Source organism: Chiloscyllium plagiosum, unplaced genomic scaffold, assembly GCF_037043375.1.
Source record: "Chiloscyllium plagiosum isolate Xiang-an unplaced genomic scaffold, Cpla_swu_hap1 HiC_scaffold_27, whole genome shotgun sequence".
Lineage (NCBI taxonomy): Eukaryota > Metazoa > Chordata > Chondrichthyes > Orectolobiformes > Hemiscylliidae > Chiloscyllium > Chiloscyllium plagiosum.
In genome coordinates this window covers 35,099,362-35,126,616 of record NW_028270165.1, presented here as the reverse complement: position 1 = coordinate 35,126,616, position 27,255 = coordinate 35,099,362, and the positions used below count along the sequence as shown (strand labels likewise).

The following is a 27,255-nucleotide window of genomic DNA, read 5'->3' as shown; positions in this document are numbered from 1 at the left end:
CTTGTGTCTGTTCATTGGCAAGTAACCTCGAAATAGGAGTCTGCCAGGATTCTTATAGTGCCCTAATTGAAAAATTGTCTCTCCCTTACATCTAAGTATTAGTACCCAGCTACGATTTATAACAATATTTACATCAACAGAAATAAAGCATCTGTTATGCAATAGACATAGAGATATACAGTATGGAACTAGACTTTTACTCTCCCTCGTGCACACACCGAGGTCTATGGGGTGAACTTGTATTTGCAGATACCATCTATTTTACTCAAAAAATGCACAATCTGCAGGCAGATAATACATGGAATATTTTATAAATTCCACTTTGGAAACAGAACTAGTCTGACTCAAAAACTGGGATGCAGACAGACTCTGGCCTCACACGTTTAATGCATTGTCTGAGCTAAGTTGTAATCTTTTCTTATAAAACCTTGTTATCTTGAGTAGGTGTCTTATAAGAAGTTCTGGGGTTTACATATTAATGACACCAGCAACTCATTCTAAAGATGAAAGACTTTACAATCCAGGCTTCTTCAATATATCATCTCAGTGGCATGACTCTGTAATGTTTTGCTGTAGACTCAGTGTCTTATGATCTTATACTCCACAACCACCTGATGAAGGAGCAGTGCTCCGAAAGCTAGTGCTTCCAAATAAACCTGTTGGACTGGCGTCATGTGACTTTTAGCTTTGCCCAGGTTAGGGTGGATTGGCTCTGCTAAATTACCCATGGTGCTCAGGGTTTTGCAGGTATGGGAGAATTGTTAGAAGCGATTTGATTCCATCTTCTCGTGACTGTCTGTGTGAACTTTGGTATGTTCTCCCCCTTCTGTCTGCGCAGGTTACCTCTGGGTGCTCCGGTTTCCTTCCACAGTCCAAGGATCTGCAGTTTTGGATGGATCGGCTGTGCTAAAGTGTCCAGGGATGTGCAGGTTAGAGTGGGTTAGCCATGGGGAACTGCAGGGCTGTAGGGTAAGTGGATGAGTCTGGGTGGGATGCTGTGTGGAAGGTCGGTGTGAATTTGATAGGTGAAATGGCGTGCAGGGATTACATAATTCTTCTCCTTTAGCCATATGTGGATTGAGAAATGACCTGCTGTGGGAGGAGTAGGCTCCAGTTCATGGGACACTGCCCCAGTCCTGGGGAAGGTGGGAATTGTGCTGTCTCTCTCCCCACCCAATGCCCCCATCCATTCTCTCTCACCCGGCAACTCTCTGCCCCCCATTTTCTCTCTTTCCCCCTCATTCTCTTCCTCCACCCTTTGACCCCCGAGTCTTTCCTTTCCGCCCCCACCACCCTCTGTTCCCCCCAGTCTCTCAATGGCCCCCACACTCTGTCACCCTGTCAATTCTGTCTCTCTTCCAACTCCCACTGAACTTTCTCATGCCTCAAGCTCTCTTTGATCGCTGTATCAAGCTCTTAGAAGAGAGAGAGAGAGAGAGAGAGAATGGTTGATGATGAAACTGCCTGGGAGATGGGGGTGCACGAGAAAGGGCTGATCTTTCAAATTGAGAATAGCTAAAATAATATATTCAGAAATAGCAGTAAAGTTTGAACGCATGTTCAATTTTATATTAAGACAAAGCTGCAGCCATCTTTCTCAAACTTGCTTTGAACTATGTGCAGTTGAGGACAGGCTGTTCGGGGTGAATGAGGCTTTTGCTCGAAATGTCAATTTTCCCGAAATGTCAATTTTCCTGCTCCTCGGATGTTGTCTGACCTGCTGTGCTTTTCCAGCACCACATTCTTGACTCTAATCTCCAGCATCTGCAGTACTCACTTTCTCCTGTTAGGGGTGAATGGCCGAACCCTAGTCTTGAAAAATTGGTTCTGTTAGAAGGTGTAGAGGTGTATTCTACCTTCAAGAGAGTTGAAAAGCGAGCAGAACCACCTGACGTAGCACCAAGCGTTCTGAACAAGGTAACAATTTAACATTTGGTCGAACAGCTCAGTAGCTGGGTTGCCTGGAGACAAAAACATACTCAATTTTGGCCAATCGATTTAAATCTTGCCCCAAAATACTGAATTCCAATCAAGTTTGAATTTAGTATTTTGAGAATATTGGTTAGCACTGCTGCCTCACACCACCAGGGTCGATTCCAGCCTTGGGTGACTGACTGTGTGGAGTTTGCACATTCTCCCCGTGTCTGCGTGGGTTTGCTCTGGGTGCTCCAGTTTCCTCCCACAGTCCAAAGATGTGCAGGTCAGGTGAAGTGACTATGCTATATTGCCCGTCGTGTTAGGTGCATTCGTCAGAGGGAAATGGATCTGGGTGGGTTACTGTTTGGAGTGTCAGTGTGGACTGGTTGGACCGAAGGGCCTGGTTCCGCACTGTAGGGAATTTAATCCAATCTAATATTAACACCAATGAAACGATTTGATGCTTTGGAGTGCAAAATCAAAACAAAAAGTTGAACAGTTACAGGAGAACTGCCAAAAGACCAACAAATGTAGGCTGCTAGTGAGAACTCTAAGAGTACCTGTCCAGAGGAGTCTGCACAGAGAAAAAACATCGACACCGACCTGGAGAGCAAATCTACAGAGGAAGATACAAAGAGAAGATTTAACAGCTGGCTGGTTTTGAAGTTTGAATCTTTCGGTAAATCTTAATCAGGGTTTTTTATTGGACTGGTATCGTATAGGGGAAGGTAGAAGATAGGTTAGAGACAGGAGTTGTAAATAGTTGTTAATTAATTATTCTCTGTTAGACTTTAATAAATAAAGTTGTTAATTTTTACTTTAAATACTGACCTTTGGGAATAGTTTCTTGGTTCTTGAATTTTCACCGATTACCACATGGGTTAAACCTTCTCTATGTTGCTGGTTTAAATTAGGTGGGGGAGGTTGCACACAATGTTTTAAAATTTGAGAGCTTTCGTCCGAGATTTGAACTGGTTTAGACAGATTTGAATAGATTTGGCGGTACGAAAAATCCCAGCAGATTTAAACACTTGCAAGTTAGTGTCCTAGATCATTAAATAAAACTTGAAATAGTGACTTTTAGAAACAGTTCCTTACCTCTTGAATTTTCACATTACCACATGGGGTAAATGTTTTTTGGGTTTAAATTAGTTGGCGGGGGGGGGGGGGGGGGGGGGGTGCAGTCCGTGTCATAACAATTCTGACTATATAGAAACAGTATTGGAGTGTGGAAACAAACTGTTTGTTCCGTGCCAATCGGATATCCTAAATTAATCTAGGCCCATTTGCCAGCTCCTGGCCCATATCCCTCCAAACCTTCCTGTTCATATACCCATCCAGATGCCTTTTGAATATTGTAATTGTACCAGCCTCCACCACTTCCTCTGGGAGCTCATTCAATCCATGCACCACCCGCTGTGTAAAATAGTTGCCCTTTAGGTCCCTTTTAGTCCTTTCCCCCCTCACCCTCATATAAATCAATTGCTGCTTTTTCTGAACAGGCTCAGTGGCTGGCATTGCTGCCTTATAGCGCTGGGGACCCAGGTTTGATCCCAGTCTCGGGCAACTGTCTGAGTGGAGTTTACACCTTCTCCCCATGTCTGCATGGGATTCCTTTGGTGCTCCGGTTTCTCCCCACAATCCAAAGATGTGCAGGTTTGGAGAGGGCACTTGTGGGGAATTAACTTTCACACTTTTTTTCTACTCCTTAGGTCCCTTTTAAATCTTTCCCCTCTCACCCTCAACCTATGCCCTCCAGTTTGGGAGTCCCCTACCCTGAGGAAAAGATGAGTCGTCAAATAAAATGTGGAGCTGCAGGATAAATATAAAATGTCGCTCCAGCCTTTCTTGTCTCCGAGTGTCATTTGGGCACAAAACCTGTCGGTAACACCAGCAACGTCACAGAGCATCTTGCGCATGCTCCTCGGTGACAACACACTACGCATGTTCTCCGGTGTCAGCAAAACCTGTGCGTGCTCCTAGGTGACAACACACACTACGCATGTTCGCCGGTGTCAGCAAAACCTGCGCATGCTCCTGGTTGTCCGCGGAAACTGCACGTGATCTTCTTTTGTTGGGCCAATAGGAAGCCCTGGAGGACCGGAAGGAGCGTGGTCCTCCTAATCAGAGACACCCCTGTTGTGTGTGTCTCTCAATCTCGATTTATGGAGGGGAGAGATTCTGGAAAAGTTGGGCCAGGTCTGTGTCTCAGTTGGCAAACTCATGGAAAATGCAGTACCACGATGTGAAGTGATAGCATTCCCTGTGGGCGGGGAAGCAGAAAGGAGATGCATTGTTTAAATGGTGATATATTGGGATGTGGAGAAAGTGAGGACCGTAAATGTTGGAGATCAGAGTCAAAAAGTGTGGTGCTCGAAAAGCACAGCAGATGAGGCAGCATCCGAGGAGCAGGAGAGTCAGCGTTACAGGTACGAGCTCTTCATCAGGAATGTGTATAAAGGGGCCTCAGCGTCCTTCCATACCAGTCAATGCCAGTTGTGAGGTAGGTGCAGAAAGCAATGAGCAAAGCAGGTGTTATCTTAGCATGAGGAATTGAGATCAGAAGTGGGGATGTCTTCCTGCAGTTATGGGATCATTGAATATATTCAAGGCTGAGTTCATCTGATTTTGGAACAACAAAGAAGTGGATGTTTATGGGGGAAGGCAAGGAAATGGTTTTCAGACCATTGCAGAACAATTACCGAGTCAAACAGCACAGAAACAGTCCCTTCAGTCCAACTACTCCATGCTCTGTTCTCAAACTAATCTAATCCCATCTGCCAGTGTTTGGCCTATATCCCTCAGTCACAAAGCTGGTCCTTTTTACTAACAGCTGGTCCTTTTACTAAAAGCTGGTCATTCTTCTCAAGGATGCTGTGTCCTTGGTTTTTTTTTCAGAGGGGTGGTAAAATAACCTGGGCTCCGAAGTGACTGGTTTAGTACAGAGATGAAAAACAGTATTGGGAGGCATTTTTGGTTATATGTGAACAGATGAGACTTGAGGCCAAAGCTTTTATGTTTTAGAAGTGACCTGTACAATGAAAGGGGAGTGGTCAGTCCTGAAAGCTGAAGTCTCGTTTGGGTGAGTTAAGCAGTGGACTATGTGGAGAAACGCTGCTAACACTGTCTCCTTCTGCCCTTCTAACTTCAATTGTAAGCCTCTGTTTCAGTTTTACTTTGTTTAAGGGGTTTGTTTTATTGGTACTGTTGTGTTCAAGCATTGCGAAGAGTGTTAAGAGTTTCTCCACAGCTTGTACTGTACTTAATAAAGTTTGGCTGTTCACAGAAGTTGGCGTATTGTCGTGTAAGAAGCTCAAGCAAAAGAACTTAACAAAGGAACCTGAGGGATAAGTCTTTCATGCAGAAAGTGGCATGTTTAAGGAAAGAGCTGTCAGAGGAAGTGGTGGGTGCTGGTACAATTATGACATTAAAAGGCATCTGGATGGGTATACGATTAGGAAGGGTTTAGACGATATGGGCCAAATGCTGGCAAATTGGCCGAGATTAGGTTAGGTTATCTCGTTGGCACGCATGAATTAGAACGAAGGGTCTGTTTCTGTGCAACATATCTCTATCACTCTGGCTTGCCACTAACATTTGCCACATCTATATGTACAGTTTCTGTCTGGTGTCAGTGTCAATGCCTTGATATCTCATTCTTAACTGGACTGGCAGTGCTTGGAATAGAATACGGCAAAATGAGGGCAATTCACATAAAACATCCCCTTATGCACCGATAGTGGGAGAATGGGGATTCCAACCAGGGTTTACAGATGCCACTTTTAAACTCTGGAGATCCAGGGGTATCTCATGTTTAGGGGATCTATTTAAAGATGGGGTCATGATGTCTTTTGAACAGCTGCGTCAGAAATTCGGATTACCTAATGGAGACTTCTTTCGATACTTCCAAATTCGAGATTATATACAGAAGAAGACCACGTTATCAGATAGTCTTTATAAATCAGATAGAGAATGTAGTGTCCTACGACCAGTGGGGGTATTTTCCGTCAGTACTATTTATCATTTACTACATGATAAAGTATCGGGAGATATGTATAATCTGCTTAAAACATGAGATCAGGATTTGGGACTAGAAATCTATAGAAACGTGGAATGATATTTGGGAAAATGCTAGAAGAATTACTATCTGTAACAGAACCCAGGCTATCCAGCTGAAGATACTTCATAGGGCCCATATAGCACCGGTTCGATTGGCAAAATTTAAGGCAGGAGCATCTCCAATGTGTCCTAAATGCAAAATAGAAGTGGGCACTCATGTACATTGCCTATGGACCTGTCATAAGATCCGTAGATATTGGACTAAAGTAGCAAGTACCCTAACAGAAATTTTAGGAACGGAAATTAAAGTGGACCCTGTATCTCTCCTCTTGGGCTTTTCAAACCTTCCCTCCCTGGACACGTACGGGAAGAGACTATTTTCTATTCTTTCTTTCGTGCAAGGAAAAATATTTTGGTGAACTGGGCGGCTGAGGGCCACCCTGGACTTTCAAATTGGCACAGATTAATTATGGAATGTATTCCCCTTGACGTCCTTACAAATATGGTGCACCGAAAGACCGAATTATTTTATAAAATATGGCAGCCCTTCTTGAATTACATAAATACAGATATTTCGGCTATCCTAACAAGGGCTTTTATTTAATTGAGATTACAAACCTGGCTGGTCCGGGGCCCCTCGGGGGACGAATCCCGCACGAATACGGGTTTTATTATATCTGATGCTAACACATCCCGAGCATGTAAGAGACTTAAATATACACTCTGGTTAGTTGTAGGTTAGATTAGTAGATAGTTGAGTTTTGTTTGATTTTTTTTCTTTTTCGTTTTTTTTCTGTTTTTTGTTAAATTTTGGCTATTGTATATTTGAGTAAATTGTATATCAATGTTTATATCTGAGAGTTTTGTTTATTTTTGTAAACTTGTTAAAATCTTAAATTTCTAATAAAAATATCTATAAAAAAAACTGGATTGGCAGTGATGACTTTTGTAATCTTTTCTTACAGACTATCTGAAGACCGAAGTTTCAAGTTAACAGATAAAGGGCTTATGTCCAAAATGTTGATTCTCCTGCTTCTCTGATGCTGCTTGCTGTGCTGCGCTTTTCCAGCGATGCAGTTTTTGACTCTGACTCTCCAGCGTCTCCAGTCCTCACTTTCACATCAATGTCTGATAGTTACTCAATCCATCAGGACCGCAACAATTTTCAACTATGATTCTGTGAGAAGGAGCAAAGCGTTCTTTTTGGTTCCAGTTTGAGTACGGTTGGAAGACCCTACTGTTGCAGCGCACTGAGTGTGGAGCCTGAAACAACTCTACTGCCTGGAAAGAAGAATTCATGGCAGGGTTGTACACGTGTGTGTGCAGCTGAAGCTTCGGCCATGGAGAAACCTGAGGAAACACGCCCTGTTGAGAAACCATGGAATTGTGGCGACTGCGGGAAGGGCTTCCATGTCCCACCTGTCCTGGCGGCTCATCAGTGCAATCACACTGGGAAGAGGCCGTTCTCCTGCCCCGAGCGGGAAAAGGGCTTTACTTGCTCCTGTGTCCTGCTGCCCCACCAGCATATACACACTGGTGAGAGGAGGTTTTACTGCTCCATGTGCGAGAAAGGATTCACTTGAGTGGACAACCTCCAGACCCACCAGCGACTCCATGCAGGGGAGAGGCTCTTCAGTCGCCACGAGTGCGGGAAAGCCTTCAGCAATTCCTCCAACCTGCTGACGCACCGGCGGGTCCACACGGGGGAGAGGCCATTCAGCTGCCCCGAATGCGGGAAGGCCTTCAGCGATTCCTCCAACCTGCTGAGGCACCGGCGGGTCCACACGGGGGTGAGGCCCTTCAGCTGCCCAGAGTGTGGGAAGGCCTTCAGCAATTCCTCCTCCCTGCTGGTCCATCAGCGGGTCCACACGGGGGAGCGGCCCTTTAGCTGCCCAGAGTGCGGGAAGGCCTTCAGCAATTCCTCCTCTCTGCTGACCCACCGGCGAATCCACACGGGGGAAAGGCCCTTCAGCTGCCCAGAGTGTGGGAAGGCCTTCAGCAAAACCTCCCACCTGCGGAGCCACCAGCGGGTCCACACGGGGGAGAGGCCCTTCAGCTGCCTAGAGTGTGGGAAGGCCTTCAGCAATTCCTCCAACCTGCTGGCCCATCAGCGGATCCACACGGGGGAGAGGCCCTTCAGCTGCCCAGAATGCGGGAAGGCCTTCAGTAAATCCTCCAACCTGCTGGCCCATCAGCGGGTCCACACGGGGGAGAGGCCCTTCAGCTGTCCAGTGTGCGGGAAGGCCTTCAGCAATTCCTCGGACCTGCTGTCCCACCAGCGGGTCCACACCAGGGAAAAGCCATTCAGCTGCCCCGAGTGCGGGAAGGGGTTCACCCACTCCTCCAAACTGCTGGCCCATCAATGGGTCCACACTGGGGAGAGGCCGTTTGCCTGCCCTGACTGCAGGCGGAGGTTCTCATTGTCCTGCAACTTGCGGAGGCACCAGTGCATCCAACAATCAGATTCCACCAGTGACACTGCAGTGGGTCACCCCCAGGGCTGAACCTCCTGCCCATTCTGACAGTGGGTGCAGTGAGCTTTTGTGTTTTGTGCTGGACTCACCCCCACCAAGCCCACCTACATGGCTCAGGGGTGGCATGGTGACTCAGTGGTTAGTATCACTGCCTCACGATGCTGACCTGGGTTCAATTCCACCCTTGGGGAGACAGTCTGTGTGTAGCTTTCACGTTGCACGCCCCACGTCTGTATGGGTTACCTCTGAGTGCTCTGGTTTCCTTCCCCTGGTCTAAAGGTGTGCAGGTTAGGATGAATTGGCCCATCTAAATTGTCCCATAGTGTTCAGGGATGTGTCAGTGTGGTGCATTAGTTGGGGTAAATGTAGAGGAATAGGGATAGGGGAATGGCTGGGTTACTCTGCGGAGGGCCAGTGTGGACTTGTTGGGCCAAAGGACCTGTTTCCATACTGTAGGGAATCTAATCTTTAAAAAAAAGAATTCCTCCAAGCAATCTTGATAAAATATGCCGAGTTGGACAAAGTATCCCATCAAGTTTGAGTTGAAGAAGTCTGAAGTCACACGACACCATGTTATAGTGCAACAAGTTTATTTGAAATCACAAGCTTTAGGAGCATTGCTCTTTCATGAGTACTGCCCCCTCATCACTTCATCTGGTGCCATGTGACTTCTGACCTTGTCCACCCCAATTCAACACCTGCACCTCCGCATCAGAGTTGACGAATGAGATTGGATTTTATTCGACCTGATTGTGAGATGTTCCATTTGGAAACTCAAAACTGTCTGACCAACAAAGAGATGCAAATCATAGAGTCCTACAGCAGGAGACAGGCCCTTCGGCCCAACATGGTCCACACCGACCACACTGTCCATCAACACTAAGCCCATTTCCCTGCACTTGGCCCATTTCCTTCCATACCTTTCCTATCCACGTATTTGCCCCAATGCCTTTTAAATGTTGTTAATGTACCCACCTCAACCACTTCCGCTGGCATCTCATTCCATATGTGTACCACCGTCTGCGTGAAAAGAAACGTTGCCCCTCACATTTCCTTTTATTCTTTTTCCTCTAACTTTAAACTGATGCCCTCTAGCCCTCACTTCCCCAACCCCGGGATAAAAGTCTGAGTGCATTCACCCTCTCACGATCTCTTCACTTCTCGAAGGGCCTCTCTCAGACTCTTAATGCTCTAAATAAAAATATCTTAGCTTGTCCAACCTCTCCCTTTTACACAGACCCTTGAATCCTGGTAACATCCTTGTATATGTCTTCAGCATGCTTCCAAGTTTAATAACATATTTGTTATAGACACTGCCCTGTCTACCTATTTTGTTGGAAATATAGGACCTAATCCAAACTGGGTAATCTGGCTGATGGGGCAGGAAACCACTTCCTTTCTTGAGAGACAAGTCTCCTGGAGAGAACTGGCTGGCTGACTGATCTACTGACCCTCAGTGTCCCACTGCCCTCAGTTATCTGGAGGGTGTCCACACATTTGCCTAAGGTGGTGCTTGAAACCTTTATCATCTTTGGGATGGATCCTCATTCATTCCGTGCTATGGAGTCATGCAGCCTGGAAACAGACCCTTCAGACCAACCAGTCCATGATCCCCAACTAAACTAGTGCCACCCATCTGCTCCTGGCCTGTATCCAGTATGTTAATACTTTTGTTCATTTGTTCACCGTGAGAGTTGGATAAATAAATTGCTGATTGTTGATTTTAAAGTGTTGGGGATTTATTCTTATCACTAGAGCAGGTTACACCACTTTTCATGCTAATTTTACAGATTATTGGGCGACACGGTCCTCTGGGTGTTTCTCTTTGAGATAGGTGTGGCTGTCAGCCTTTGCTTTATAAAAGTATTGACGTAATGTAGTGCTGAATGCAATGGAGTCAACATGAATCCCAGCCTCTCACTGTGGTTGTGGGTGAATCATCTTAATTTGGCTCTTAACTCAGAAACTGCACACAATTAACTGCTGAAACAATGATTTACATTTTATTGTATGGAGCAACCAAAAATAAAACTCCTCAAGTTTTCATTGGAGAAAAGAAGGTTTAGGGGTGACTTGATAGAGGTGTCCAAGATGATTAGAGGTTTAGATAGGGTTGACCATGAGAACCTTTTTCCACGTATGGAGTCAGCTATTACAAGGGGGCACAGCTTTAAAGGAGAAAGTGAGGTCTGCAGATGCTGGAGATCAAAGTTGAAACTTTATTGCTGGAACAGCACAGCAGGTCAGGCAGCATCCAGGGAACAGAAGATTCGACGTTTCGGGCACAGGCCCTTCTTCAGGAATCCTGATGGGCCTGTGCCCGAAACGTCGAATCTCCTGTTCCCTGGATGCTGCCTGACCTGCTGTGCTGTTCCAGCAATAAAGTTTCAACGGCATAGCTTTAAATTAAGGGGTGGTCGGTATAGGACAGATGTTAGGGGTAGATTCTTTACTCAGCGAGTAGTGAGTTCATGGAATGCCCTGCCAGTAGCAATGGTGGATGCTCCCTCTTTATGGGCATTTAAGCAGGCATTGGATAGGCATATGGAGGATAGTGGATTAGTGTAGGTTAGGTGGGCTTGGATCGGCACAACATCGAGGGCCAAAGGGCCTGTACTGCGCTGTATTCTTCTATGTAACCAAGTTCAACCTCACTCACAACTTGGCTATCACCCAATTGATGGCAGAATTTAACTGAGTTTCCCCCAACAGTATCTGTCTCTGGAAGTGTCCAGGGATTCAGTGCAGCATTCTTCTTCCAAGTACTGCTGCTACATCATTCTGGAGTTGAATTCTGGTGGAGATTCCTCGCTTTCAAATCTGTGATGTGATGCTTCTTTAGATTCTAACACCACCTCCCCATACTTCTGGAGATCTCCGGTCTGTAGCTTACCTTCTTATCCTCGAGGTTTAGTGGTTTGTTTGATACAGCGTTTCCTGCAAAAAAACCCTTTACGTCAGGGCCTTCCTTTCACAGACAAACTTAATTGTCCTTTTATCATGAGCTTATTAAACACTTCGCTCATCGGTCCCAGGAAACATCTTGTTGTTTTGCGTCCTTCTTCCCAGGGATGGTTAACTACCAGAAATTAGGCCATTCAGCCCATTGAGTCTGCTCCACTATTCAATCGTGGCTGATACGTTTCTCAACCCAATTCTCCCTGTAACCCTTGATACTAAAGAATGATTGAGTCTGCTCCACCATTCAATGGGCTGAATGGCCTAATTTCTGCCTCCTGATGTAGCAGTTTCTCAGTGGCCCTTTTGTTTCTTGGTCCAGAAAGAGTTCCTGCTGATTCAGGGAGTTGCAAAGTTCTGCAGTTTACAGGACCACACCACATTCCCCTCTGCCTCCTCCTGAGATACTGGCAATTCCAAAGATCCCTTGGTATCCCTGAAAACAATCGAGGTGTCTGGAAATCTCTGCTGCTACTCTGGAACAGAAGGATTATGGGGAGAAAATTCAGAAATCTGATGTGAAAAGGGACTATGGAGTTCTACTCCAGGATTCTCTCAAGGTAAACTTACAGGTTGAGTCAGTAGTTGGGGAGGCAAATGCAATGATGGCATTTATTTTGATCAGACTTGAATATAAATGCAGGGATGTACTTCTGAGGCTCTGTAAGGCTCCGGTCAGCCCACAATTAGAGTACTGTATGCAGATGTGGGCCCCATATCTCAGGAAGGATGTACTGGCCCTAGAACATGTTCAGAGGAGGTTCACAAGAATGGTCCAGGAATGAAAAATTTAACATATGAAGAACATTAGAGGACTCTAGGTTTATACTTCATGGAGTTCAGAAGGATGAGAGGGGATCTAATTGAAACCTACAAAATAATGAACGGTGTGGATGTTGGGAAGGTGTTTCCATTGGTAGGACAGACTAGAACCTGAGGGCTCAGCCTTCGCGTCAAGGGAAGACCCTTTCGAACAGAGGGAAGAGAGGCTCCTTCAGCCAGAGTGTGGTGAGTCTGTGGAATTCACTGCCGCAGAAGGCTGCGGAGGCCAGGTTACTGAATATATTTAAGACGGAGATAGATAGGTTCGTGAGGATCAAGGGTTAAGGGAGAGAATGGGGTTGAGTGGCGAAGCAGACTCAATGGGCTGAATGGCCTAATTTCTGCTCCTATGGTCTTATGATATGCTGATGTGTGGAGGGATGAGAAGGGGGGAAAAAGAGATGAAGAGAGAAAGACAGTTAAGGTGAAGCTCGATAGAGATGAAGGAAATATAAGAATTATATAATAAATGGCAGAACACATAGGAGCACTGGCATACAGAGAGATCTGGGCATATAGATCCGGGGAAGTGGTAATGCAGGTGGGCACGGTGGTCAAGAAAGCACACAGCACACTTCCTTGAGTGTAAGAGTTACGTTACAGCTGTTTATTATGGCCACATTCAGAATATAGTGTGTAGTTCTGGTCACGGTGCTACTGGAAGGATGTGGGTGCTCTGGTAGAGGGTACAGGCAAGGTTCACCAGGACATTGCCTAGTCTGGAGGGCTCTCGTTATGAGCAGAGGAGGCATAAACCTGGATTATTTTCTTTGGAAAAACAGAGGCTGAGAGGAGACCTCGACAAAATGCTGAGATACACAGATTGGCTGGACAGGGGTGGCAGGGTAGCTCAGTGGTTCGCACTGACGCCTCACAGTGCCAGAGACCTGCGTTCGATTTTAGTCTCAGGCAACTATCTGTGTGGAGTTGGCACATTGTCCCTGCACCCCACCTCCCGTGTCTGTGTGGGCTTCCTCCGGGTGCTCGGGCTTCCTCCTACAATCCATACTTGTATAGGTTAGGGTGGATTAGCGATGCTAAATTACCCATAGCGTCCATGGAGAGGCAGGATAAGTTGGATTGTCTGTGTGTAAATTGCCCCAATGTTCAGGGATGTGTAAGTTCGGTGCATTCATCAGGAGTAAATGTAGATAATGGGGGTAAGAAAACGAGTCTCTATGTGTTAATCTTTAGAGGGCCAGTGTTGACTTGTTGGGCTAAATGGTCTGTTTCCACGCTGGAGGGATTCTATGATAGTCAGAGGCGTTTTTTTCCCACCAAAGTAGAAAGTTCAACTAAAAGAGGTTCAAGGACTGTTTGGGGGGAAAGTGGTGGGGGTGGGGAATTTACACAGAGGGGTGGTGGGTTTCTGGAACGCACTGCCAGTGGAGGTAATGGAAGCAGGCACCTTAACAACGTTTAAGGTGTATCTTGATAGACACATGAAGGGGAGGTGAATAGAGGAACAGAAGCCACACATGGGCAATAAATAGCAGGTCTAAGTAAGAATTAAGAAGTAGCACAGGCTTGAGGGGGTGTGTGTGCCTAAACCAAGTGAGAAGGGCCTGTGACTGTGCTGTATTGTATTGATACAGCTTTCCCCCACTATTTGAAAGTAGAGTGTTCCTTTCATAAGCCGAAATGGCCTAAAGCGAAGAAGCAATTACCATGAATTAATTTATATTATGCCTTTCTTTGTAAAAGCGACAATCCTCTTCGGATTTCTTTCGGTTTGTGAGAAAGGTATTAATGTAGGTCTTTTGTTAAAGTGAAGTAGTGTAAAGTGAACTTTCGAAAAGTGGGGGATATCTTTATGCTGATGGAGGGGAGATGGGGGGGGCAATGAAGAGGGGTGGATGTAGGCTCAGGTGCAGAATAATAAACACTGAGACACCAATTGAGCAGCCCAGACTGGCCCTGTGCTGGAGACTCAATGGGATAGAGACAAATGTATCTATTTCAGGTATACCTGCAGTATGCTCCATCCAGGATAAAAAAAAAATGTCCTTCATCTGCTTCAGCATACAGGGCAGATGAGCAGTTTCTCCCCAATGTGGACCAGGAGGTGATGCGACTGAGTGAAGCCTTTCCTGTGCTGAATGCAGGTGAATGGCCGCTGCCCGGTATATAAATGCTGATGAATATCGGGCAGGCGGGGAAGGGAAACCGTTCCGACAGTCCCTGCATTTTCATGATTTCTCCATGGTGCAGGTGTCCTCGTATTTCTCCAGGTTCAACAATCAGTTGAAACTCGCTCACACTTACAGCATAGGTGTGGTGTTACTGGTGAACCCTCTGATAATTGGAGAACTCTGTAAAACATGTTCCAGTCACTACTCTGGTGTGTGGGTATGTAAGACTCTGTGAGTTTCCAGTCACACTGACATTTAAAACCTAACAAAGCAGACAGACCTTCTCCCCTTTGTTTTCAAGGCCATCAATATCCAAGTCCTGGTGAATCAAGCGATTGTCAGACTTCGATGTGATGTTTGGTCTGAGATTTCTGCCTCCAAATTCTTCTCTTGTAATATTCCTGTGGAAAGAGATTGCAAAGGTCATCGCTGTCAGTCCACAATAGAAAATTAGAACACACATTTCTAGTTTCTGTGGATCATTGTTTCCTCTCTTAATACCCAAGATCTTTGTGCTGATCTATACGTAAATGTATACAGCAGGGTAATGTAGTGGATTGCATACTCCAGGAAGAGTTCACTCAAGTTGCTGAATGGACATCTATCATGCGGTATTGACGTTCTTACTGAAGATATACAATATGCTGCAGTGCAATATTATGAGCCCAGAAACAACTGCAAATCAGGCTTTTAGAGCCATAAACATTCCATCAAATATGTAACATATACCCCAGACTTATCTGTCTTATATTAACGCACGGTTGTCTTACAATTCCAGAAGACTCAGATTTAAGTTTTAAGTGTGACTTTTTGTAAAAGAAGCCGTCGTTTTGGACTCCTTCCATGCCATACTGACTCTATTACTGGAAATACATCCATACTACACCAGGATTCATTGATCGATGACGTGAGGTTTATCTTTACCTTCTTATAATTTTCTGTTGCATAAATGTTTCGACGAATGCCAACACTTTTCACCAGTCATACAGTCAGAGACATAAAGCACAGAAACAGATCCTTCAATCTAACTTGTCCATGCCGACCGGATATCCAAAATTCGTCTAGGTCCATTTGCCATCACTTGGTCCATATCCCTCTAAACCCTTCCTTTGCATATAGCCATCCAGATGCCTCCACCACTTCCTCCGCAGCTCATTCCATACACGCTTCACCCTCTGCAAAAAAAAGGTTGACTGCAAGGTCCCTTTTAAATTTTCCCCCTCTCGCCCTTAACCTATGCCCTCTAGTTCCGCACTCCCCCTATCCCAGGGAAAAGACCTTGATTATTCACCCCATCCACACTCAAGTTTTTATAAACCTCTTTAAAAAACACACATTCAGCCTGCGATGCTCGAGGGAAAACAGCCCCATCTTATTCAGCCTCTCCTTGTGGTTCAAACCCTCCTACCCTGGCAACAGCCTTGTGACTCTTCTCTGAATCCTTTCAAGTTTCACAACATCCTGCCTATAGGAGGGAGACCAGGATTGCACACAATATTTCAGAAGAAGCCGACTGAAACTGACTTTTGCAGAGTCTGCTCCCTGCTTGTATTCATACTGCCTCCCGTTGTTGCAAGTGAACAGTGCTTCCCCCTTTCTCTCTCCCTCCCAGGATAAGGAATGGAAAGGGGGAGACATTGCTTCATTCCCAGATTTTGCCCAGAAGAGCCCCCCTATTGTCTGAATGCGCAAGTTGGACGGTGAGCTTCTGAAGCTACTGCTGCTCCTCTCTTTCTGAATGAAGGTTGAGCTTCACTCCAGTCTGCAACTCCCTTTCTCTGTCCAAACATCTGTGAGCACAGCACATTTTTGTTGAAATAGGCATATTTCCTGAATGTTACAATTAAAGGGGTGTCTTCCTCCCGATATTTCAAAGGATGGTAAGTCAGAGAAGGACCACGCCTTGTGTTGTGTGGCTCGTGTGACAGTTGCAACAGGATGTCCCAACTCCTATGCTCAATTCAAAGTTTGAGAGAAGATTTGTAGCTCGGGTGCTCATTGTTGTGGTTCTGTTCGCCGAGCTGGGAATTTTTGTTGCAGACGTTTCATCTCCTGTCCAGGTGATATCTTCAGTGCTTGGGAGCCTCTTGTGAAGCGCTTCTGTGAATCTTCCTCCAGCATTTATAGTGGTTTGTCTCTGCCGCTTCCAGTTGTCAGTTGCAACTGTCTGCTGCAGTGGCCGGTATATTGGGTCCAGGTCAATGTGTTTGTTGATAGAATCTGTAGATGAGTGCCATGCCAGAGAACAGCCAGGGAATTCCTAGAGGCATGGCCTCGAGGCATTTTTCCAGCACCACATTTTTCAACTCTGGATCTGGGACAAAGTGTGTGGTGTGGGGGGAGGGGAGGGGAAATAAGGAAACTGGTGAAATCTACATTGATCCTATGTAGTTGGTGGGTCCCAAGGCAGAAGACAAGATGTTCTTCCTCCAAGCGTCAGGTAGCTAGAGCTTGGAGGGGAAGGCACCAGAGTACTTGCGTGTCCTTGACGGATTGGGAGGGGGAGTTAAAGCGTTCAGCCACAAGGCGGTGGGGTCGTTTCGTTTTGGCGTCCCAGAGCTGTTCCCTGAAATGTTCTGCAAGTTGGCGTCCAGTCTCCCCAATGTGGCAGAGACCACATCGAGCGCAAGGGACATATAAATAAATCTTATAAACAAATTGTACAAATTTTAGCCTGCCAGGGTTATTTTCTTTAATTAAGTTAAAGAAAATTTTAATTAAATTGGGTGACTACATGAAACGGTTTGTTGGTCAGACTCAAATCATCATCCTCAAATGAGACAATGCCATTAATATCAGTGAACTGCTTTTTTTTTTAGAACCACAAGTTCTTGATTTATTTGCACAACTTATTGGTATTCACATCTGCACATTCAATGTCAAACTCTGACATCAGAAATGACATGACACCATTAATTTTTTTCTGACAGTAATTCAACAAACAAATTAATAACACACAGTGAACACCAAGTCTCATTAATATGAAATTAAATTTCGCCAAAAAAAAAGTAAAATCAAGATGAGAGATAACAAATGGGGGAAGGGCAGAAGGCAAGAAATGCAACAGCATAGAAGGTGCTCCTCCAGGGAGTGTATTTTACCAACTACAACTGCTCAATATAAACAAACACTCTGACATGACCCTCCGGTTTTAATGTAAACCATAGCCCCATACAGTAGGTACCATTTAAATAAGTTAATAGATACAAGCCTTGAGCAAATCCAGCCTCCAGCCGGACCCCCGCTTCTTGGAGCTTGGACCTTCCTCCAGCTCCGGGGGGTTGTTGAGCTCCTCGGCTCCGGCCGCCGCCGAAGAAGCCGCGGGCGCCGGCTCTCTCTCCTCCACCGCCGACATTTTTAATTTGTTTTCTCGTTCACCCGATAACTGTCACCTCCCCCTTCCCGGGCCCCGGGAATTATACAAAAATAAACAATAAACCCCACCGGGGACTGTCTCCTTTTCTTCACAACTTTTGTTTGAAAAGTTCTGGCTTTAATTTGAAATGTATTTTAAAGGTATTTTCTGAGGTAAACGATGCCTGTCTGCCCCCCTCCCTCCGTCAGAAACCGCCCGCTGAGTCGATGAGAAAACCGCAGCCTCGCGCCGCCATCTTTGTTTTTCTTCTTCATTCCGTCTCAGTGACGCGCGTCATTCGCGGCCCCTCCAATCAGAGCGCACCTTACTCCACCTGACCAATGGCGGCTGGCTTTGTGCGTCGTGTTGGTCCCACCCTCTGCAATATCTCTCTCCGATTAGTCGGTACCGACCACAAGCTTTGGGATTGGTGGAGAATTTCACAATCACGTCAGTGTATCCACCCTTTTCATTTCCGTTCATTCATTCAACAGCAGATGACCCAATTTACTGCAACGGGCTGTGGGGCTATTGCGGTAATGTCACATATTCAGGGGGAAGATGTGATTTTTAACGTTATCAACCAATTCAACTGTGGCACCTCCACATCCATTCATTCAACTGAAGAGGGCTCAATTTAGTGTAAAGGGCTCTGAGGGTATAATATTTGTATCCCATGTTGAGAAGAAACCTCTCCCCATTCATTCAATAGAAGAGGGCCTATTTGCTGCAGAGGTTTTTTTTCAGGCGCAGTGGTAGTGTCCCTATCTTCGAGCCCTGAAATCCCACTGCTATGAGGATGCGTAATAACAAATTTTTTAGTCATAAGTCACATGACACCAGGTTATAGTCCAGCAGGTTTGTTTGGAGGGGATCTTACAGAAATATATTAAATTATGAAAGAAATAGAAGTATGATGTTGCATTGGTAGGTGAGACTAGGATAAGAGCACATGGCCTCAAGATTAGAGGAAGCAGGTTTAAAACTGAACTGAGAAGAAACTTCTTCACCCAGAGGGTTGTTAATCTATGGAATTCCTTGCCCAGGAAGTATTTGACATTACTTCAGCAATCACTAGAAGCAGGAGATATGTTTTTGAAAAATAAAAGAATTAAGGATATGGTGAAAACGCAGGTAAGTGCAGCATAGTCCACGAAGATTAGTCATGATCTTATTGAGTGGTGGAGCAGACTCGAAGGGCCAGAAGGCTGACTCTTGCTCCTAGTTCTTATGCTCTTATGTTGAAATCACAAGCTTTTGGAGTGTAGTCACTTCAGCAGATGAAGTCATGAAAAAACAAGTGCAGGAAAGAGAATTTAGATAAATGAAAGACAGAGCATCTCAACGGTCAATTACTTACTCCCATTCCTATTTCTGATGATCTTACTACACAGCAAGTTGTGTTTACCAAACATTAATTTTATTTCCATTGTTTAAAATCAAATATTTAACATGAACAGTTTGTTTTTCCTCACTTGGACACACTGTGACCCACAACACTGTGAATAAACCCGCTCATGAGATATCATAGGAACAATTCATAAACTAGATTTGTCACTGAGATACTAGAAAGGAGAAGAATTCCCAACATGTGCAGGATGCTAACGAAAAGTTAGCAACCTGAAATGGTAACAGGAGCAAGTGAACAGTCCCAATCAGGAAACTCATATTCTGACATCCACTACAGTACCTTGATTTCCTTTTCAGTTTAATGATCCATAATTGAATCTGACTCCAACACACTCTCTGGCAGGCAGTTCCAGAGGTCAAAGTATTTTCAATCATTAACGAAGTAAGTTTTGGATCCATCCCAAAGACATTGAACATAGAAAAATACAGTGCAGTACAGGCCCTTTGGCCCTCGATGTTGCGCCGATCCAAGCCCACCTAACCTACACTAGCCCACTATCCTCCATATGCCTATCCAATGCCCGTTTAAATGCCCATAAAGAGGGAGAGTCCACCACTGCTACTGCCAGGGCATTCCATGAACTCACGACTCGCTGAGTAAAGAGTCTACCCCTAACATCTGTCCTATACCTACCACCCCTTAATTTAAAGCTATGCCCCCTCGTAATAGCTGACTCCATACGTGGAAAAAGGTTCTCATGGTCAACCCTATCTAAACCCCTAATCATCTTGTACACCTCTATCAAGTCACTCCTAAACCTTATTTTCTCCAATGAAAACAGCCCCAAGTGCCTCGGCCTTTCCTCATACGAACTTCCTACCATACCAGGCAACATCCTGGTAAACCTCCTTTGCACCCGTTCCAGTGCCTCCACATCCTTCCTATAGTATGGCGACCAAAACTGCACACAATACTCCAGATGCGGCCGCACCAGAGTCTTATACATCTGCAACATGACCTCAGGACTCCGGAACTCAATTCCTCTACCAATAAAAACCAGTACGCCATATGCCTTCTTCACAGCACTATTTACCTGGATGGCAACTTTCAGAGATCTGTGCACATGGACACCAAGATCCCTCTGCTCATCCACACTACCAAGTATCCAACCATTAGCCCAGTACCCCATCTTCTTGTTACTCTTACCAAAGTGAATCACTTCACACTTACCTACATTGAACTCCATTTGCCACTTTTCTTCCCAGCTCTGCAGCTTATCGATATCCCGCTGTAACCTGCCACATCCTTCCTCACTGTCAACAACTCCACCGACTTTCGTATCATCCGCAAACTTGCTCACCCAACCTTCTAGCCCCTCCTCCAGGTCATTTATAAAAATGACAAACAGCAATGGTCCCAAAACAGATCCTTGCGGAACACCGCTAGTAACTGCACTCCAAGATGAACCTTTTCCATCAACTACTACCCTCTGTCTTCTTCCAGCCAACCAATTCCTAATCCGAACCTCCAACTCACCCTCAATGCCATACCTCTGTATTTTTTGCAGTAGCCTAGCATGGGGAACCTTATCAAACGCCTTACTAAAATCCATATACACCACATCTACCGCTTTAGCCTCGTCCACCTCCTTATTCACCTTCTCAAAGAATTCAATAAGGTTTGTGAGGCACGACCTACCCTTCCAGATGTTCATAAATCCTATCCCTTACAATTCTCTCTAAGACTTTTGCCCACAACAGAAGTGAGACTCGCCGGCCTATAGTTACTAGGGTTATCCCTACTCCCCTTCTTGAACAAGGGAACCACATTTGCTATCCTCCAGTCTTCTGGCACTATTCCTGTAGACACTGAGGACATAAAAATCAAGGCCAATGGCTCTGCAATCTCCTCCCTTGCTTCCCAGAGAGTCCTAGGATAAATGCCATCAGGCCCAGGGGACTTATCTATTTTCACCCTTTCCAGGATTTCCAACACCTCTTTCCTACATACCTCAAAGCCATCCATTCTAATAAATTGTGACGCAGTATTCACATCGGCAATAATGTCCTGTTCCTGAGTGAATACTGACGAAAAGTATTCATTCAGTGTCTTCCCCAATCTCTTCAGCCTCCACACGCAACTTCCCACTACTATCCTTGACTGGACCTATTCCTACTCTAGTCATTCTTTTATTCCTGACATACCTATAGAAAGCCTTTGGGTTTTCCCTAATCCTACCAACTAAGAACTTTTCATGTCCCCTCCTTGCTGCTTTTAGCTCTCTCTTCAGATCCTTCCTGGCTACCTTATAACTATCAATCGCCCCAATTGAACCTTCACACCTTATTTTTACATAGGCTGCCCTCTTCCCTTTAACAAGGGATTCCAATTCCTTATTAAACCACGGTTCCCTCACACGACCCTTTCCTCTCTGCCTGACAGGTACATACTTATCAAGAACACTCAATAGTTGCTCCTTGAACAAGCTCCACATATCAATTGCGCCCTTCCCTTGAAGCCTACTTTTCCAAGCCACGCATCCTAAGTCGTGCCTCACCATATCATAATTTCTCTGCCCTCAGCTATAACTCTTGCCCTGCAGTGCATACTTATCCCTCTCCATCACTAGAGTAAAAGTCACCGAATTGTGGTCACTGTCCCCAAAGTGCTCACCTACCTCCAATTCTAACACCTGGCCTGGTTCGTTACCCAGAACCAAATCCAGTATGGCCTCACCTCTTGTTGGCCTGTCTACATATTGTGTCAGGAAACCCTCCTGCACACATTGGACAAACACCGACCCATCTAACGAACTCGAGCTATAGCTTTCCCAGTCAATATCTGGAAAGTTAAAGTCCCCCATAACAATCACCCTATTACTTTCACTCTTCTCCTGAATCAATCCTTTCTTCTACGTCTCTAGGACTATTAGGAGGCCTGTAGAAAACTCCTAACAGGGTGACCTCACCTTTCCTATTCCTAACCTCAGCCCAAACTACCTCAGATGGCGAGTCTTCATCCATCGTCCTTTCCACCGCTGTAATACTATCTTTGACAAGCAATGCCACACCTCCCCCTCTTTTACCCCCACCTCTGACCCTACTAAAACATTTAAACCCTGGAACCTGCAACAGCCAATCCTGTCCCTGTTCTACCCATGTCTCCGTAATAGCCACAACATCGAAATCCCAGATACCAATCCATGCTGCAAGTTCACCTACTTTATTTCATATACTTCTTGCATTGAAGGAGACACACTTCAAGCCACTTTCCTGTTTACAGGCACCCTCCTTTGAGATTGATGCCATGTTCCTAACCTCCCTACACTCCAGGTCCTGCACCCTAAAGCTACAGTCTAGGTTCCCATGCCCCTGTAGAATTAGTTTAAACCCCCCTGAAGAGCACTAGCAAACCTTCCCCCAAGGATACTGGTGCCCCTCAGGTTCAGGTGTAGACTATCCTGTTTATAGAGGTCCCACCTTCCCCAGAAAGAACCCCAGTTATCCAGATACCGGAATCCCTCCCTCCTGCACCATCCCTGTAGCCACGCATTTAACTGTTCTCTCTCCTTATTCTTCGACTCTCTATCACGTGGCACGGGTAACAAACCAGAGACAACAACTCTGTTTGTTCTAACTCTGAGCTTCCAACCTAGCTCCCTGAAAGCCTGCCTAACATCCTCAACCCTCTTCCTACCTATGTCGTTTGTGCCAATTTGGACCACGACTTCAGGCTGCTCCCCCTCCCCCTTAAGGATCCGGAAAACACGATCAGAGACGTCACGTACCCTTGCACCTGGGAGGCAACATACCAAACGTGAGTCTCTCTCGCCCCCACAGAACCGCCTATCTGTGCCCCGAACTATTGCTCTGCTCTTCTCCACCCTTTCCTTCTGAGCAACGGGGACAGGCTCCATGCCAGAGGCCTGAACCCCATTGCTTACCCCTGGTAAGTCGTCCCCCCCACAAGTATCCAAAATGGTATACTTGTTCTTGAGGGTAACGGCCGCAGGGGTCCCTGCACTGGCTGCTTCTTCCCAGTCCCCCTCACTGTCATCCATCTGTTTGCAATCTTTGGAGTTACTACTTCCCTAAAGCTCCGATCTATGACCCCCTCTGCCTCCCGAATGATCCTAAGTTCATCCAACTCCAGCTCCAGTTCCCTAACATGGCCTTGGAGGAGCTGGAGATGGGTGCACTTCCTGCAAGAGTAATCAGCAGGGACGACCATGGCATCCCTCACCTCAAACATGTTGCAAGAGGAACATTGCACTGCCTTCACTGCCATCCCTCTAAAAGTAACCTTTTAAAAACAAACTAGGTCCAAGAATAGAACAAGCAAAATGCAGCACTTACCTACTTACCACAACGGTTCTTATTATTAGGTTAGGCACCTCTGCAGTGCCTCGGGTTCCTCTCCTGCGTGCTTTTATAGGGAAAGAAACCTACCCAGGTAAGCTTACGCTACACCAACTTCCAGATCCGCTTCGCGCTTCTTAAAAAAAAACTTTCAAATTTAAACCGTTAAACAAACGTCACCGAGCCTTCAAGCAGCCCCTGCCAAACAGCCCTTACCTGCTCCGCTGACACTTCTATAAGAGGTGTTGGCTGGACCCAGACACTTCAGCGGGCAGTGTTCATTACTCATGTGTATTCTCTCCCCCACCCGCCTTAAACTAATCACCTGGGTTGTGAGTCGATTGTGCTGGCATTCTGGTGGCCCCAGGCAGTGTCTGTATCTGCTCTGCTGTTTCTCTCCATATTATGATCCAGCGGCCATCTTGTGTGTCAAGTTGGCCAACTGATGGCTCAGTAGCCATCTTGTGTATCTGTGTGCCTAGTAACACCCTGCCCTTCCCCACCTCTCCGCCATGCCCACTCTCTCTCCCTCACTCAATCTCTCTATCAACCCCACTCATTCTCTCTCTCTACCCCCACCCTCTGACTGCCATTTTCTCTCTCTCTCTGTCCCCCATCCTTTTGGTCTCTATTCTCCCCAGCCCCCACCTTTCTCAAGCCTCGAACCATCTTTGACCGCTGTATCAAGCCCTTCAAAGAACAGAGAGAGAGAGAGAGAGAGAGAGAGATAATGGATAGTAATGACTCTACCTGGGAGTTGGGAGGGGTGATAAATGGCTGATCTTCAAAATTGAGAATACCTAAAATGATTTTTGCAAGGTTTGTAGCTCAGGTTGAGGTTTAGGGTGGAGGTTTGCTCCCTGGGCTGTAGGTTTGATATCCAGATGTTTCATCACCTGGCTAGGTAACATCATCAGTGGCGACCTCCAAGTGAAGCGAAGCTGTGTCTCCTGCTTTCTATTTATATCTTTCACCTGGATGGGGTTCCTGGGGTATGTGGTGATGTCATTTCCTGTTCATTTTCTGAGGGGTTGATAGATGGCATGTAGATCTATGTGTTTGTTTATGGTGTTGTTCTTGGAGTGCCAGGCCTCGTAGCCCGACACATGGATGAAAAAAAACATCATTTCGACTGGGACAACACATCTATTCTGGGGCAGGCTAAGCAAAGACTTGCCAGAGAATTCCTAGAGGCCTGGTACTCCAACCTCAACGCCATAAACAAACACATAGACTGAGATACCATCTATCAGCCTCTCAGAAAACGAACAGGAAATGACATCACCACAAACCCCAGGAACCCCATCCAGGAGAAAGAAATAAATAGAAAGCAGGAAACAACAGCTTTGCTTCACTTGGCGTCGCCACTGAAGATGTTACCTAGCCAGGTGATGAAACGTCTGGATATCAAACCTACACCCTAAACCTAAAATGATATCTTCAGAAACATCGTTAAAGCCAGAAAGCGTGTTCAAGTTTTTTAAAAGAGCTGCTGAAATCTGTCTGATTCTTTCACTGAAATAAACGCAGTCAGGCCACCGCTCAGGACAGGCTGGAAGGGGTGAATGGGCGAAAATGAGCACTGCAGATGCAGGAGATTAGAGTCAAGATTAGAGTGGTGCTGGAAAAGCACAGCCGGTCAAGCAGCATTCGAGGCTTTTGCCTGAAACATCGATTTTCCTGCTCCTTGGATGCTGCCTGACCTGCTGTGATTTCCAACACCACTCTGATCTTGACTGTAAGGGGTGAATGGCCTAGTCCTAGTCTTGTGAAGTTGGTTCCAACTATCTAGAAATAGCGTCACAGAGCACAGAAACATACCCTTCGGTCTATGCCGACCAGATATCCTAAATTAATCTAGTGACCCATTTGCCAGCATTTGGCCCCTTATCCCTCTGAATCTGTCCTATTCATATCCCCATCCAGATGCATTTTAAATATTATCATTGTACTGGCCTCCGCCACTTCCTCTGGCTGACCCCCACCAGCGTTCTGTGCAAAAAGGTTGCCCCTCAGAAATCTTTCCCCTCTCACCCTAAACCCATGCCCTCCAGTTCTGGACTCGCGCAACGTGGGGAAAAGACATACAAAAGTTGAGCAGCCAGACAGAATGCAAAAACAATACAATGCCGAATCACAGGGGAAAAACAAATTGTAGCTCGACCCCTTTTTTGTCCTATTGGCATTTGGACTCTTAAAATCTGACAGGAACACCAGCATCCCTAGTGAGCATACTGCGCATGTTTCCCGGTGTCAGTAACGCAGTGCACATGCCCACCGGTGTCAGCTAAACACTGGGCATGCTCATCGCTTTCCGCAAAAAATGGCGCGCGACCTACCTTTGATGGTCCAATAAGGAACCGTGGAGGACCAAAACAAAACTGGTCCTCCTGCCAATCAGAGCCACCCCATTGTCTGAATGTGGAAGTTGGACCATGAATTCCTGAAGCTGCTACTCCTGCTCCTCTTCCTGAATCAACATTGAGCTTCACCCAGACTGCAAATTCTTTCCTCTGTCTAAGATCTGTGAGTACAGCACTCTCTTTTTTCGCTCCCTTTGCCATTTCTATTTCTTTCCGGAGTTCAATTGTTGACTTACAGCAACTGAAAGGAAAGGGATTGAACCCAGGGAGGGGACGGACTATGGAAAAGTGATCGAGGTCTGTGTCTCAATTGGCAAAATAGACAGACAGGAGGCTGGAAGGGCACAGCAAATCAGGCAGCATCACGAGGTGTAGAAGTCGATATTTCGGGTGTAACCCTTCGTCAGGACTGGGGATGGGTACCAGGACCGGGGGCTAAAGTGGGGATAGGTGAAGAATCGGTCAGATGAATCATTGGGTGGAAGAAATCAGGTTGGTGGCAGGAAGGAGTGGTCGTGAGGGGCATGGGGCTGAGAAGGGAGTCGGGTGATGGAAAGGGAGGTTATTTGAAATTGGAGTACTCGATGTTGGGTCCTGCAGGCTGTAGTCTGCCCGGGCGGAAGATGGGATGTTGTTCCCTAATTTGCGGTTTGGTTCGTTGTGGCAATAGAGGAAGCCTATGATGTTCTTGTCAGAAAGGGAGTGGGAAGGGGAATTAAAATCGATGGTGACTGGGAGGTCTGGTCAGCCTCTGCGGACCCAGCTGTGATGCTCGCCAATCCGTTCCCCAAGTTTATGCTGAGTCTCCCGGAAGTCGAGAAGACCACAATTTACAAACACGTGGCAAATGCAGTATCTCAATGTAAAGTTATAGTCTTTGCTATTAAACAAAAAAGCAGGAAGGAGATGTATTGTTTAAATGGTGATACTTTGGGATGTGGAGAAAGTGAGAACTGCAGATGTTGGAGATTAGAGTCAAAGTGTGGTGCTGAAAAAGGTGGTAAGTCAGGCAGCATCTGAGGACCAGGAGAGTCGACATTTCGGTCCCGAGCACTTCATCAGGAATGATGTGTGGATGGACAAAGGGTCTGATTCGGTTCTATATAACTCTAATCATCTTCGGTGAGAGCAGAAGTGTGATTGTGAAGGCTGGAGTTTCAGAGCAGCTTTCAAAGATGCTTTGCCCTTAATAGACCTTTGTAAGGGCCATGGATAGAGGGGAAACCCTAAGGTCTTTTCCCCAGGGTATGGCAGTCCAAAACTAGAAGGCATATGTTTGAGGTGAGAGTGGAATGATTTAAGAGATTGGAGTGGCAACCACTTCAGAGGGTGGTGCATGTATGGAACGAACTGCCAGAGGAAGTGGTAGAGGCTGGCACAATTACAACATTTAAAAGGCATGTGGATGTCTGTCTGTTCTCAGCTCTGCTGGATGTCTGTTGAAGCTCTGAACACCCCCCTTCTAC

General features: G+C 46.0%; 1 protein-coding gene across 1 annotated transcript in view; it reads left to right on the top strand.

Annotated features, from left to right (window-relative positions):
- The first annotated feature begins 6,915 nt into the window (after positions 1-6,915).
- LOC148143568 (uncharacterized) overlaps positions 6,916-27,255 on the top strand; it is a 262,855-nt gene continuing 242,515 nt past the window's right edge. Inside the window, exons 1-2 of the mRNA XM_087975240.1 lie at positions 6,916-6,958; positions 7,561-8,477. Coding sequence (XP_087831366.1) covers positions 6,916-6,958; positions 7,561-8,477 — 960 coding nt within the window. The remainder of the gene's footprint in view (positions 6,959-7,560; positions 8,478-27,255) is intronic.